At 41.8% G+C, this 15,187-nt stretch overlaps 1 protein-coding gene and 1 pseudogene across 1 annotated transcript in view; both read left to right on the forward strand.

Annotated features, from left to right (window-relative positions):
* Positions 1-1,120: 1,120 nt before the first annotated feature.
* LOC147712244 (galactose-1-phosphate uridylyltransferase-like) lies at positions 1,121-6,246 on the forward strand (annotated as a pseudogene).
* Positions 6,247-12,648: 6,402 nt separating this feature from the next.
* Positions 12,649-15,187, forward strand: part of LOC147712245 (scavenger receptor cysteine-rich domain-containing protein DMBT1-like) — a 283,837-nt gene continuing 281,298 nt past the window's right edge. Inside the window, exon 1 of the mRNA XM_086922978.1 lies at positions 12,649-12,754. Coding sequence (XP_086779104.1) covers positions 12,679-12,754 — 76 coding nt within the window. The 5' untranslated portion in view covers positions 12,649-12,678. The remainder of the gene's footprint in view (positions 12,755-15,187) is intronic.

Here is a 15,187-nt window from a genome sequence, read left to right on the forward strand (position 1 = left end):
TGAAAGAATTAACTTTCTCTCTTATTGGTATCATAGATATGGCCTCTGCTTATAAATTTCCCTTGGCAGTGATTGCTCTGGATGCCGCCAAGGCTTTTGATCGGGTTAACTGGGTTTTCCTAAAGTCACTTTTGCAACATCTTAAGTTAGGAAAAAATTTCACTGAATCCCTCCTGTCCTTGTACTGTTCTCCGACATCTCGGGTCCTGGTTAACGGTATATTAACCAAGTCTGGTAAAATAATGCGTGGAACAAGGCAAGGGTGTCCCTTATCACCCTTGTTATTCAATTTATATATAGAACCATTAGCTTGCAGAATCAGATCAGGAGCTCGGATAGGACCCCTTTTGTGGTCGGGGACTGGTAAAAAAAAACGGGCTTGTATGCAGATGATATTATTATTTATTCTTCTAATTTGCATCAGTCTTTGAAGGGTCTTGTGAAGATAACTAAGGATTTCGGGGCTGTCTCGGGCTATGAGATAAACCAGGACAAGACTGAGATCATGACTTGGAATTTGAATACAGAAGGTTTAGTCAGCAAGTCAGAAATGAGATACCTGGGAGTTAGGATCACCCAAAACATTGGAGACCTTACTAAAATAAATTTTTTCAAGATAAAGAGAGAAATTTCGGCCACTCTTAGGGGTTGGATGTATCTACCTTTGTCTTTATATGGCCGGACTAATTTAATTAAGATGGTGATCCTGCTGAAGATTACGTTTTTGTTTGAGACTATCCCCCTTGGGTTCAGGAAGGAATGGCTGACTAAACTGCAGAGTGAGATAGCCTCATTCATTTGGGCGTCAAAGGGGTCGCGCCTCTCCTGGAAAAAATTAAGGAGGAAACTTAGCAAAGGAGGTTTGGCGGCCCCAGTTTGCAAATCTACGCTTGGGCCTTTTGCTTAAAAAATTGCAGGATGTTGTTGGGTACCCTGACCTCATCGACAATTGGAGGACTATTTAGTGTGATGTTAAAAAGCTGTGACCCAAAGATTTTTTTTTTTGTATAAATTTGCAGACCCCAAATTTTTTAAGAAGGTTAGACTTAAGGTCCTACGGTATTTGGCGGAGATCTGGTATAAGATAAAAAGGTTATTAAAACTACCGTATTATAGCTATATGGCTCCATTGTGGGATTCTCCGGGATCTCCGCCATGGACAAAGGACGCTTTGGCTCTCCCACTAAAGAGGGCGGGCTTATTCCAGAGGTGGAAGGATTTGTTCCAAGAGGGCAAGTTGGTGTCTTGGGGTCAATGTCAGCAAATGTGGGGACATTTCTTTTCAAAATATAAGTATTTGCAGATTCAGAGCTGGGCAAACAATTCGGAAAATGTAATTGGGGTGCAAAATGACTTTGAAGTAAAACTTGGTTCAGAGGAGGTCTTCAAGAAGGATGTGGCCATGTGGTACTGGATGATATTGGATTTGAAGGATGGTCCTTTTCTGCTTCCGGAGGTTCTGTGGAAAGAATGCTTGGCGAAGATCGCGACGGAGAACCAATGGCAAGATACAATGGCTATGCTTTATAGAATTGTCAAACCTGCAAACTTAATGCGAAACCTTTTGTTCACGATCCACAGGGCGTACTGGTCTCCTCGCAGACTGTCGAAATTTAAAGCTGGAGGCGTGGTGGAATGTCCAAAATGCAAGACCCCCAATGCGGACGATCTACATATGTTTGTGTCTTGTCTGAATATAAGACAATTCTGGCTAGATGTAAGTAACTGCCTGTCTCAAGCCCTGATTCTGCAGATTGAGGTAAGCCCCGAATTAGTAATAACGGGGAGACATGATTTAGAGGTAAATACCTAACATTGTTATATTTTGCTACAATACAGGCAGGCACAATTGCAGTTATTTTGCAGTTAAAAGGGGCTTGATTTCAATGCTGCAGCAGGTGCAGTGGCACCGGGGCCAAAAGCTCTAGAGTTCACACTATACGCAGAATATTGCTCAATTTAAATACTAAACAGGCAGTCACAAATTCAGTTAACTTGCAGGCACTAGACCATAATTTCAATGGTGCCACAGGTGCAGTGACACCAGGGGCAAAGCTCTAGGAACCACTCTAAACGCCAAATATTCAATATTTTACTACTAAACAGGCAGATACAAGTGCAGTTACCTTACAGGCGATAGGGGCATGATGTGAATGGTGCAGCAGGTGTAGTGGCATCTGGCCAAAAGTTGTCAGAACTCCTCTGAACACATAATATTGCTATTACATCAGTTCATTCTATTATTTCCCTCTTTCATTTTTCCAAATTTGGTATTGCTTAGCCACACTATACCACTAGTAATAGAACAATATATTGCCTTTTTGTACATAAACAAGTCACAACACTTCAACAGACTTTCTCTAACTTATATTGTGCAACTACTCAGCAAGCTACAACAAAAAACAGCTTATTATTAATTGCAAAGGCAAACACCTAATGAATTTACCATTATGTACCCCTTCCTACACAAAACAATCTCACCATTACACAGGCATCCTCGCACCATGGTAGCAGTTTGTGCGCCAGCACAGGGGAGAGCACGGTAATGCAACATATTCTTGTAAATATGTTGCATGCCTATGCTTCGGAAGTGCTGCAGTATGTTGCAGCCAAAGGGCTTGTGGTGCCACGCTACGGCACTTCCTTGTAGATCTGCCCCATAGAGCTTTGCATTGGCGTAACTATCAATGGTGTAGAAGTGGCATTAGGGCCCAGATATTTAGGGCCGGACTGAACCTGAATCACAACTGTATTTTACTACTCATCCAATAGCCGGGCCTGTTCTCCTAGCTTGCACTAGGGCCCACGATGACCTTGCTATGCACAGTTCAAGGCAGAAGACCTCGTGAGAGGGGTTTTTAGGGAAAAAAGTAAAGATGTAGTGTCAGTATTTGTAGAGTGCAAATCTCATTCACAGGGATATTCAAAATCTGTTCCCCTAAAAAGAACAAAATAACCTTTTATCATATTGTTTCCTCAATTAATTAGTATCAAATTGTCAAAGTCCCAAAAGATAAGAATGGGCTATTTCTCATGAATGCAAATTGCATCAAGAATCGTCTGAAATTGGCAGCGGCCCATGCTATAAAGTGGCATTAAAGATAAGATGCATGCCCTAATGAACGAAAAAATACATAGTAATAAACAAAAAAAAACATATTGCTTCCTTGTAGCAAGAAGGGGGAGTAAAGCTCGCCTAGAATAACCTTGCACTGGACAGAAATATAAATTCTTATTGTAAGCAGTCGCAAGCATAAGCGACCACTCGCAATGAGAAACCTGACCTCCCCGCATTGAGAATCTCGATGGGAGGTTTATTTTCCACGCTTGCGATTGGCAACTTGATGTTGCTGATCACGAAAGAGGGAAAAGTCTCGACGGGATGTCATTTGCTCGCTCGCGGTCGCCAACTTGACGTTAAGGACCGCGAGCAAGCAAAAAATGACTGCTGCACTACGCTATGCGTGTTTGCATTGTGCTATGTGTAATTTGCGTAGTGTGAAGTATTAAAAACTTCCCAAAATACACGAGCGTGGCGTAGTACTTTGCCCAGGGATAGTCACGATGAGGGAGACACAGAGGTGAAGGTGATGTACATGTGAAGCCAGATGCTGCCTCAGAGAGCTTAGCTGCTTTTTAGGTTTTGCCTACACAGCGCTTGTACTGTGCTTGTGAAATCTCTTCTATTTGATATATCTTAAAAGGGGGTTCTCATCAGCTCCCACTGCCAAATTACTGTGGTACTTTCTTTTATTAACTTCCCCTGGCTGCACGCATTTCATTACTTCTACTAAAGCTGCTCTCACTGTTAAAGCCCTACTGACTGTCAATATAAGATCTCTTCCTACGGAAAAGGCACACAGCTTCCAACAGTATTTTGGAATGCTTGCTTTTTATTGCTTAGTTAGGTAAAAAAGATGCTTTAGTCTTAGAACGTTTGTGGCAATTCCTATGCATGCCTCAGTACCTTTCTTTGCACTTATTAGGCATTATCCGATTGATTTTTCCAACTTTATCTATTTGATCACTCTGATCAAAATCTAAATGTTGCAATAAATATTTCACGTTAAAAATAAAGTTAATATACAAGAGCTATGCTATATTTTACTGCTAAACAGGCAGCCACAACTGCAGTTACCTTGCAGACAACAAGTCATGATTTGATTGGTGCAGCAGATGCAGTAGCACCAGGCCCAACATTTGTCAGAACTCCTCCAAACACATAATAAATTCTAAATTTTTTACTACTAAAAAAGGCCAACAATTGTATCCACCTTGCAGTTAAAAGGGACTTGATTTGAATGGTGCAGCAGGTGCAGTGGCACCGGGGACAACAGCTATAGGGACCCCACTAAACCCAGATTGTTGCTTAAATTTTAAACAAAAAAGGGCAGTCTCACAAGTGCTGTTACCTTGCAGACAACAGGGTCACAATTTCAATGATGCAGCAAGTGCAGTGACACCATGACCAAAAGCTCTAGGCACCCTACTAAACACCTGAAACAGCTACATTTCACTACTAAACAGGAAGTCACAAGTGCAGTTACCTTGCAGACAACAGGGTCGTGATTTAAAAGTAGCAGCAGGTGCACTGGCACCTGGGCAAACGCTGTCAGAACTCCTCCAAACACCTAATATTGCTATAGGTTTCTACTATACAGGGAGCCACAATTGCAGTTAGCTTGCAGTTAAAAGGGGCTTGATTTAAATGCTGCAGAAGGTGCAGTGGCACCAGGGACAAAAGTTGGCATCACTCCACTAAACACCAAATAGTGCTATAATTTTGTACTAAATAGGCAGTCACAGTGCAGTTATCTTGCAGGCAACTGGGTCACTATTTGAATGGTGCAGACGGTGCAGTGACACAGTCCCAAAATCTCTAGGCACCCTACTAAACACCTTAAATTGGTAAATTTCACTACAAAACATGCAGTCACAAGTGCAGTTACCTTGCAGACAACAGGACCATGATTTAAATGGTGCAGCAGGTGCAGTGGCACTGGGACAAATGCTGTCAGAACTCCTCTAAACAGTTAACATTTCTACATTTTACTACTATACAGGCAGCCACAATTGCAGTTACCTTGCAGTTAAAGGGGCTTGATTTAAATGGGGCAGAAGGTGCAGTGGCACTGGGGACGAAAGTTGTCATTACTCCTCTAATTACCTATTATTACTACATTGTACAACTAACTAACTAAACAGGCAGTCACAAGTGCAGTTATCAAGTAAGCCCTTCTATTCCTGATATGTCTCAGCACCAGCATGTGCATTGCAATCCACTGTGGGACGAATGGGTGCCTATATCTGCACACCAAATAAAAAGGCTATGGCAAGGGCAGCTTGAGAAACTATCCCAAGAGCATGTTCCGCGCAATGATCATTCTAACCCGCTCTTCCCTCGGAGCACCAGCCAGATCTTTCGGAACCTGGTGATAGTGTCCACCCATTGTTTAGAACCGCATTGGCCAGAGGAATCAATCATGTGTTTCCATCCTTGGTCTCATATTACACTCCCTCTTCTGACACCCTCTGAAATAAGAGCTGTGATTGACAAGTGGGCAGTGGGCAGAAATCATGAAAGAACAGGGAGACCCTTGCCTCTGGGTGTGGATATTTGAAAACAAAGGTGCAATGTCGGGATGCTCAAATCCTCATCCACACTGCCATATATGGGCTAGTAATGTTTTACCAAATGAAGCTTAGGTGGGGGATTGTACCCAGATGGAGTATCTTAGTAAGCACCAGGTACCTATGCTGGTGGAGTACAGAAAGTTGGAAGCCACTCAGAAGGATTGCATCATTGTTGATAACGAAGACTAGCTGGTGGTTGTCCCTTATTGGGCAGTTTGGCCCTTCCAGACCCTCTTGCTGCCTCAATGCATTGTGTTACGGCTTCAGGATTTCAGCAACAAGGAGAGAGACAGTCTCGCTTTCATCATGAAAAGGCTTCTCGGAGAGTATGACATTCTATTTGAGATCTCTTTTCCGTATTCCATGGGATGGCATGGAGCTCCCACTGGACCCCACCTTAGGGAGGATGGTACTCACTGGCACCTTCATGCACATTACTACCCACCCCTCCTGTGCTCGGCTACTGTTCAGAAGTTCATAGTGGACTATGAGATGCTGGCACAAGCCCAGCGAGACTTGACGCCAGAGCAGGCAGCTGAGAGCTTGAGGGATCTCCCAGAAGAGCACTACAGACTGAAGCAGGCTGCAGCTGACAAGCAATCCCACCATTAAGCTCCATGGCCCTCCACAGTGGGCAGCACACAAGCCCGCACCCCAACCAACAGACCAATCCAACGAAGGGACCTTGTGGTTCTGTCGGACACAGCAGTTACAGGTGTTTGCAACCAGTGGAGCCATGAGCACATTCTAGCTAAGAAGAAGAGATGGCTTGAATCTGAAGGCTATTGGAGGCTAATCCAGTCCAGCCTGGCCTAACAGTGCCATATGAGGCTGTAGAAATAGTTTCTGCAAGACTTTTTAGACAGAATCCAGCCAAGATACAATTAAAACAGAGGCAGAATACACACTCACTTACATCCCCCTCAGCACCGGGACAATCCTTGGAGTAGGTGTTCGCTTTAAAAATCTCGCTATTCATTCATTTAGCTCTAGGGTCATGATTTCAATAGTGCTGCAGGTGCATTGGCACCGGGACCAAAAGCTCCAGGTACCCCACAAAAAACTTAATATTGCTAAATTTTACAACTAAACAGGCAGTCACAAGTGCAGTTATCTTTCAGGCACAAGGACCCTGATTTGAATGGTGCAGTAGGTGCAGTGACACCGGGGCAAATAGTTGTCAGAACTCCTCTAAACACCTAATATTGCCATATGTTACTACTAAAGAGGCAGTCACAATTGCAGCTACCTTGCAGTTGAAAAGGGGTTTGATTTAAATGGTGCAGTAGGTGTAGTGAAACCGGAGGTAATGTGCCATTCTCGAAAGAAGCGGACGCAGCGAGCACCATAGCTGCCCAGCATACTCTGGAGTCCTCAAAGGAAGGATTTTGAAGCCCAGCAAGAAACATCGAAAACAAAGGTGATACAAAGAAAAGAAAAGAAGAATGTGAAGAGATTTACTTCATTGTACTGACAGATCACCGCATTAATTGGCTCCCTAATACACACCCATGAATCATTGAGGCATATTTTTGTCCTACAAAAGTTTCCCCAGCCCCAAGGTCCCACTACGAAGGTCAAAATGCGTCAGCACACACTTTCCTGATTCCAAGAGTAACTACCTTCAAACATTGCGTTAAAGTATGGAAAGTCCAAGCTAGATTAAGTTGGCATAGACAAGGACTACCACATCTGTACTCTGACCTAAATAGAACCACATACTAAAGTAGTAACTAAAATGTTTTAATGTCATTTTTATCTGTACCTGTTTTGTGACCTTTTCATCATGGTGGTACGTTCCACTCTTTTTATGATTTCAACAGATCACATAAAAGTATTTTTTTTAATTATTTTTTTACTAAAGTAGTATGGAGGAGACAAAGTAGATAGGTCCAGATAAACAATAGCACAGTAGAGCATATAAGATCTAAAACAATCCATAAGATATTTGTATAGTTTGATATGTTTGTGACATGTATGTAATGTCCAGTATGTTTACTGTTTAGAACGTATTAATTAGTTTCTTTGTGCGCTGTTTTTTTATGTATCAGACCAATTTCTTGATTCATACTGCAGTTTTGTTTCTAACAATGCATCATTTTGTTTGTCTTTCATGTAAATTTGTCATTGTGCTATTCCAATGTTCCTTTTAGAGATAAAATGTTTGATATAGCCAATTGATACGGCATACAAGTAAAGAATTGGTATAACCTATTTGAGTTGTACAAATTTAATTTAAACACTGGAAAACACTAGCAAGATGTTTTAGGAATCACACAAGTAAGCAATATTTATTAATGGAGCAATCTCAGCGATAATTTTAGGAGATTTCCTTTGTCAAAAGATTTTTTGATCTATGGTCTGAAAGGCACCTGTTTGCTGCAATTTATCTTTGATTCCAGCCTCTTTAGTCCTAAACCGAATCACTCCCCACTTGAGACAGGGGCTAATGTTGTCATAACTCCACTAACCACCAAATATTGCTATATTTTACTAGTAAACAGGCAGTTACACGTGCAGTTATCTTGCAGGAAACAGGGTCATTCTTTGAATATTGCAGCAGGTGCAGTGGCACAGAGCCCAAAAGTTATAAGACTTCCTCTAAATACCTAATATTGTTTTTTTTTGTTTTTTTTCCTCATTCGCCTACTCGCCACCCATTTCTACTAATGTATCGGCCACTGGGCTTTTTATCTCATGAGCTGGTAGGAGGAAAGAAGCATAAGCATAAGAAGCATAAGCCTCACCTGTTATTGAGTCTGGCCTTCTTTAAATAACCAGCCGTTCCGAGCCGGCCCACCTCATCCTCTAATGTCGACCTGGAGTAAAACAGAATAACTACCAGCGAGATAGACGGAGGCTTAATCATCGGACATATTTGTTATTTACATTATATCCCACCCTCTCCAAAATCTGCCTCACCCAAAATATAAAAGAAAAGGTACCCAGAACCCTCGTCTTTTCTAAGTGTGATCTGAAATATCCAACTTGGCTATGTATCTCATAGCTAGTATCCAGTCAGTTACTTTAGGGGAGAGCGATGAAACCCACAACTTGCACAACGAATAAGTTGTTTGAATTAAAGCTAGAATTAACAACAGTGTTGTCACAGAGTTTTAAAGAAAAATGGGAAGTCAGTCAGTTGGCCTACTTTTTCTATGGAGAAGGGTGCAGTAAACTTTTAGCGTGGAAAGCTAAAAAAGATCAGGTATGCAATCAAATAAAAGAAGTTAAAAAAGGTGGATTCTGGAGTCATTATAACGGATAGTAGGGGAATAGCGGAAGCTTTTCACGAGTTTTTTTTAAATGTATATAGGGAAGATTTATGTCCAAGACACTCTGAGATGGAGGGGTGGCTACAACATATGAAACCTCTCTCTGATGACCTAGTGGGCGTGTTAAATAATTAAATATCTCGAGCAGAGGTGGTTAGGGTCATTAAAGAGAGTAAGAGGGGGAAGGCACCAGGGCCGGATGGTCTTCCAGTTGAAGTATATAAAGTGTTGGTAGACGTATTTACTCCTATATTGTGCCAACTGTTTAATCAGATATTTATTGGTAATGCAGCTATACCCAGCTCCTGGAATGAGGCAAAAATCTCTCTGATACCTAAGCCAGGAAAGTTGCCTAGGTATATGGACTCATATAGACCTATATCACTATTAAACTGTGATTATAAGTTATTTTCTAAAATTCTGGCAGATAGATTGAGTAGGGTTATCTCAAAGCTGATCCATCAGGACCAAAAAGGTTTTATTAAAGGGCGGTACTTGAAAGAATTAACTTTCTCTCTTATTGGTATCATAGATATGGCCTCTGCTTATAAATTTCCCTTGGCAGTGATTGCTCTGGATGCCGCCAAGGCTTTTGATCGGGTTAACTGGGTTTTCCTAAAGTCACTTTTGCAACATCTTAAGTTAGGAAAAAATTTCACTGAATCCCTCCTGTCCTTGTACTGTTCTCCGACATCTCGGGTCCTGGTTAACGGTATATTAACCAAGTCCGTTAAAATAATGCGTGGAACAAGGCAAGGGTGTCCCTTATCACCCTTGTTATTCAATTTATATATAGAACCATTAGCTTGCAGAATCAGGAGCTCGGTTAGGACCCCTTTTGTGGTCGGGGACTGGTAAAAAAAAATGGGCTTGTATGCAGATGATATTATTATTTATTCTTCTAATTGGCATCAGTCTTTGAAGGGTCTTGTAAAGATAACTAAGGATTTCGGGGCTGTCTCGGGCTATGAGATAAACCAGGACAAGACTGAGATCATGACTTGGAATTTGCATACAGAAGGTTTAGTCAGCAAGTCAGAAATGAGATACCTGGGAGTTAGGATCACTCAAAACATTGGAGACCTTACTAAAGTAAATTTTTTCAAGATAAAGAGAGAAATTTCGGCCACTCTTAGGGGTTGGATGTATCTACCTTTGTCTTTATATGGCCGGACTAATTTAATTAAGATGGTGATCCTGCTGAAGATTACGTTTTTGTTTGAGACTATCCCCCTTGGGTTCAGGAAGGAATGGCTGGCTAAACTGCAGAGTGAGATAGCCTCATTCATTTGGGCGTCAAAGGGGTCCCGCCTCTCCTGGAAAAAATTAAGGAGGAAACTTAGCAAAGGAGGTTTTGCGGCCCCAGATTTGCAAATCTACGTGTGGGCCTTTTGCTTAAAAAACTGCAGGATGTTGTTGGGTACCCTGACCTCGTCGACAATTGGAGGACTATTTAGTGTGATGTTAAAAAGCTGTGACTATAAAGATTTAGTTTTTTTGTATAAATTTGCAGACCCCAAATTCTTTAAGAAGGTTAGACTTAAGGTCCTCAGGGATTGGGCGGAGATCTGGTATAAGATAAAAAGGTTATTAAAACTACCGTATTATAGCTATATGGCTCCATTGTGGGATTCTCCGGGATCTCCGCTATGGACAAAGGACGCTTTGGTTCTCCCACTAAAGAGGGCGGGCTTATTCCAGAGGTGGAAGGATTTGTTCCAGGAAGGCAAGTTGGTGTCTTGGGGTCAATGTCAGCAAATGTGGGGACATTTCTTTTCAAAATATAAGTATTTGCAGATTCAGAGCTGGGCAAACAACTCGGAAAATGTAATTGGGGTGCAAAATGACTTTGAAGTAAAACTTGGTTCAGAGGAGGTCTTCAAGAAGGAGGTTGCCATGTGGTACTGTATGATATTAGATTTGGAGGATGGTCCTTTTCTGCTTCCGGAGGTTCTGTGGAAAGAATGCTTGCCAAAGATCGCGACGGAGAACCAATGGCAAGTAACAATGGCTATGCTTTATAGAATTGTCAAACCTGCAAACTTAAGGCGAAACCTTTTGTTCACGATCCACAGGGCGTACTGGTCTCCTCGCAGACTGTCGAAATTTAAAGCTGGAGGCGTGGTGGAATGTCCAAAATGCAAGACCCCCAATGCGGACGATCTACATATGTTTGTGCCTTGTCTGAATATAAGACAATTCTGGCTAGATGTAAGTAACTGCCTGTCTCAAGCCCTGAATCTGCAGATTGAGGTAAGCCCCGAATTAGTAATAACGGTGAGACATGATTTAGAGGTAAATACCTAATATTGTTATATTTTGCTACAATACAGGCAGGCACAATTGCAGTTATTTTGCAGTTAAAAGAAGCTTGATTTCAATGCTGCAGCAGGTGCAATGGCACCGGGGCCAAAAGCTCTAGAGTTCACACTATACGCAGAATATTGCTCAATTTAAATACTAACCAGGCAGTCACAAATTCAGTTAACTTGCAGGCACTAGACCATAATTTCAATGGTGCCACAGGTGCAGTGACACCGGGGGCAAAGCTCTAGGAACCCCTCTAAACGCCAAATATTCAATATTTTACTACTAAACAGGCAGATACAAGTGCAGTTACCTTACAGGCGATAGGGGCATGATGTGAATGGTGCAGCAGGTGTAGTGGCATTTGGCCAAAAGTTGTCAGAACTCCTCTGAACACATAATATTGCTATTACATCAGTTCATTCTATTATTTCCCTCTTTCATTTTTCCAAATTTGGTGTTGCTTAGCCACACTATACCACTAGTAATAGAACAATATATTGCCTTTTTGTACATAAACAAGTCACAACACTTCAACAGACTTTCTCTAACTTATATTGTGCAACTACTCAGCAAGCTACAACAAAAAACAGCTTATTATTAATTGCAAAGGCAAACACCTAATGAATTTACCATTATGTACCCCTTCCTGCACAAAACAATCTCACCATGACACAGGCATCCTCGCACCATGGTAGCAGTTTGTGCGCCAGCGCAAGGGAGAGCACAGGAATGCAAGATATTCTTGTAAATATGTTGCATCCCTATGCTTCGGAAGTGCTGCAGTATGGTGCAGCCAAAGGGCTTGTGGTGCCACGCTACGGCACTTCCTTGTAGATCTGCCCCATAGAGCTTTGCATTGGCGTAACTATCAATGGTGTAGAAGTGGCATTAGGCCTCAGGTATTTAGGGCCGGACTGAACCTGAATCACAACTGGATTTTACTACTCATCCAATAGCCGGGCCTGTTCTCCTAGCTTGCACTAGGGCCCACGATGACCTTGCTATGCACAGTTCAAGGCAGAAGACCTCGTGAGAGGGGTTTTTAGGGAAAAAAGTAAAGATGTAGTGTTAGTATTTGTACAGTGCAAATCTCATTCACAGGGATATTCAAAATCTGTTCCCATAAAAAGAACAAAATAACCTTTTATCATCTTGTTTCCTCAATTAATTAGTATCAAATTGTCAAAGTCCCAAAAGATAAGAATGGGCTATTTCTCATGATTGCAAATTGCATCAAGAAGCGTCTGAAATTGGCAACGGCCCGTGCTATAAAGTGGCATTAAAGATAAGATGCATACCCTAATGAACGAAAACATACATAGTAATAAACAAAAAAAACATATTGCTTCCTTGTAGCAAGAAGGGGGAGTGAAGCTGACCTAGAATAACCTTGCACTGGACAGACATATAAATTCTGGAGCGAGTTTCAGTAAAGTTAAAGCTAGCCTTCCCAGAGATCATGATGGGAACATTACAGCACACCCCCCTCCTGCTGCTGGTCTTACTCTGCATTGGGTGGCTGCCTTGCACTGCAGGTAATGTGGAATTCAATTTTCCATATTTATTTCTGATGGGGTGGAACATGTGGTATTATATCTATATCTAGAGCTGCACAACACACATACACTCATTCACACTAGCCACAGTGTATTTATAGTAATGCTAGAGTTTCCAAAGCAGGAGAGTTTTCGTTTTTTATTTGTTTGACAAATAACTTTGCCGTTGTTTGACAAATCTGCACGAAACATTACAAAATGAGGGGCAGATTTATGTTGCCTGACGCATCTCTGCAAATCGGCAGAGATGCGCCAGGAAAGATACGGCACGCAAGTTTATCCTTGCGCCACCCATGATGCGCCGCATTTACAATGCGGCGCACCATGGCGCAGGAATAAACAGATGCGTGTCGCATCTAGGGCGTGAAGTTGGCGCAGTGCTGAAGTTGTGTTGCGTGCGGCACGCAACTCCAGCACTATTCCAACTTGCCCTATCTCTAACGTGGTGTGTCAAGCCTTATGCCTGCTTCAAGCAGGCGCAGGGTTTTGACGCATCAGCGTTGGGAAAGTGACTCAGTGAAATCTTGTAGATTTCACTGAGTCACTTTTCAGGGGCGTTCCTGCGACGGAACTCCCCCCACTGCGTGGAAACGCCCACATGAAACATGACACAGGTTTCATGTGGCGCAGGGCCTTACACCGTGACGCCTCTCCATAGATGCGTCACGATGAAAGTATGTCGCAACGTGGTGCAGGGTTTACGCCGCTGCTGCGTCACAAAAGTGCTGCAACGGCGGCGCAAAAGTGCCGCAAGTCCGACATAAATCTGCCCCTATATATTTTTGTCCATGATTTTAATTCCTCCAGCTCTCAGGACTTCTGGGATATGTAGTTCAAACTCAAATGCAGACCTGAATGACCTTTTAAAAATCTCCAACTCAGTCGAAATTATTTCTGCACAATCCTATATGCATAATATATGCAAACTGTGGTATTTTCTCCTCATTACAATGAATTCACATTGTATATTTTTACATCATTTGAATTGGTATATGACTTTATTTATATGACACACGGGTCTTAATGATTACTTGAACTGCATCCCCCCAGAAATGATGGGAGCTACATGAATTTAAATCACGCACACAATGATAGACTATCACAAGTAACCAAGGCTCCAGTCCAATCACATTATGCGTTGTTGTGCCGATAAGCTGTTCCTGGCACAGCATTTGTAAAATGATTATCTGCTGTAGAATCCCTGGAGTGTAGTCTCTTTCTTTGGTGATACATAATTTGTGGAGTAAGTAAGTAATAACTGGATTTGATTAAAAAAAAACACGAGAGTGCTAAAAAACAGGTTGCAGCGAAGAACAGATTATAAAATCAAAATGAAACGTTAAAATCAGACCATGCTCAATGTATAATAGCTTTTACCGTCGGGAATTGGCAAAACTATCAAAATCATGCATGGGATTCGTAAGTAAATTTGCAAGAACATGTGTTCAATGTACAGAAAACAGAACGGGCCTTACTTAGCTGCCATCACCATATGGTCACATATCTTAAAACGCAATTAAAAAGAAGGAAAACATGCAACTATCTTTAAAGCGTACATAATTAATGGAACTCTCTCGTTATTCTAATGGCAAATCTTATGGTGACTATAATAAAATAAAATAAATGAATCCTAAAACTGATTCGAAACCAAAAACCATAGGATTAGGTTGTATCAACCTATGTGAAAGTACAAAATGACACTACTTCATTTAACTGTCAACAGGGACACATTTCTCTTATAAAACTCGAGGACCCTCCCATTTAAAATATATGAGTGGCGCACCACTACCGAGAGGGATGAAGGGAAGGGACCCAGTGGAATTAGCCAAGTTTTTGGGTCCTTAAGGACCAGGTCCAGTGCAAAACATTTGGCTACGTCACAGGCAATAGATTCTTTTGTTTCAGCTCACAACAATCTAACTTTTCAACATTGCCATTTCTTTTAACCCTATAACTCTCCTGGTCAAATAAACTGTTGCAGGCAGGAAAGTAGGTAATTTTAACCTTCACTACTGTTGTTACCCAGAAAGTCTCCCTCCTGGTGGAGGATAGTAGGTCCCATGGAGATATGAATACTCGAGTGACAGACCCGATGAAGACACTATCCACCAAATCACATGAGCCGAGATAAAATATACACCACATCCTGTGAAAGTGTGGTTGAGGGTCTCCAATACAACTGTCGAGAGACACAGGCACATTGACAAGTGATTAAATCTCCCCTCCTTGATTGTAGTATCATTAACTTCAGAAGCCGAATGAATCTCTGCTTTTATCTTACCCTTTTATCTTTTAATTCAAGGACAGTCCGTGAAAATTTTGGACAGGTGGTTACCCTAGCCTGCAAGCAAACTGGGCATACATTACTCAAATCAGAGATAGCTTTCCATTTCCGTAATAGAATCGAGGAAT

Source organism: Lissotriton vulgaris, chromosome 5, assembly GCF_964263255.1.
Source record: "Lissotriton vulgaris chromosome 5, aLisVul1.2, whole genome shotgun sequence".
Lineage (NCBI taxonomy): Eukaryota > Metazoa > Chordata > Amphibia > Caudata > Salamandridae > Lissotriton > Lissotriton vulgaris.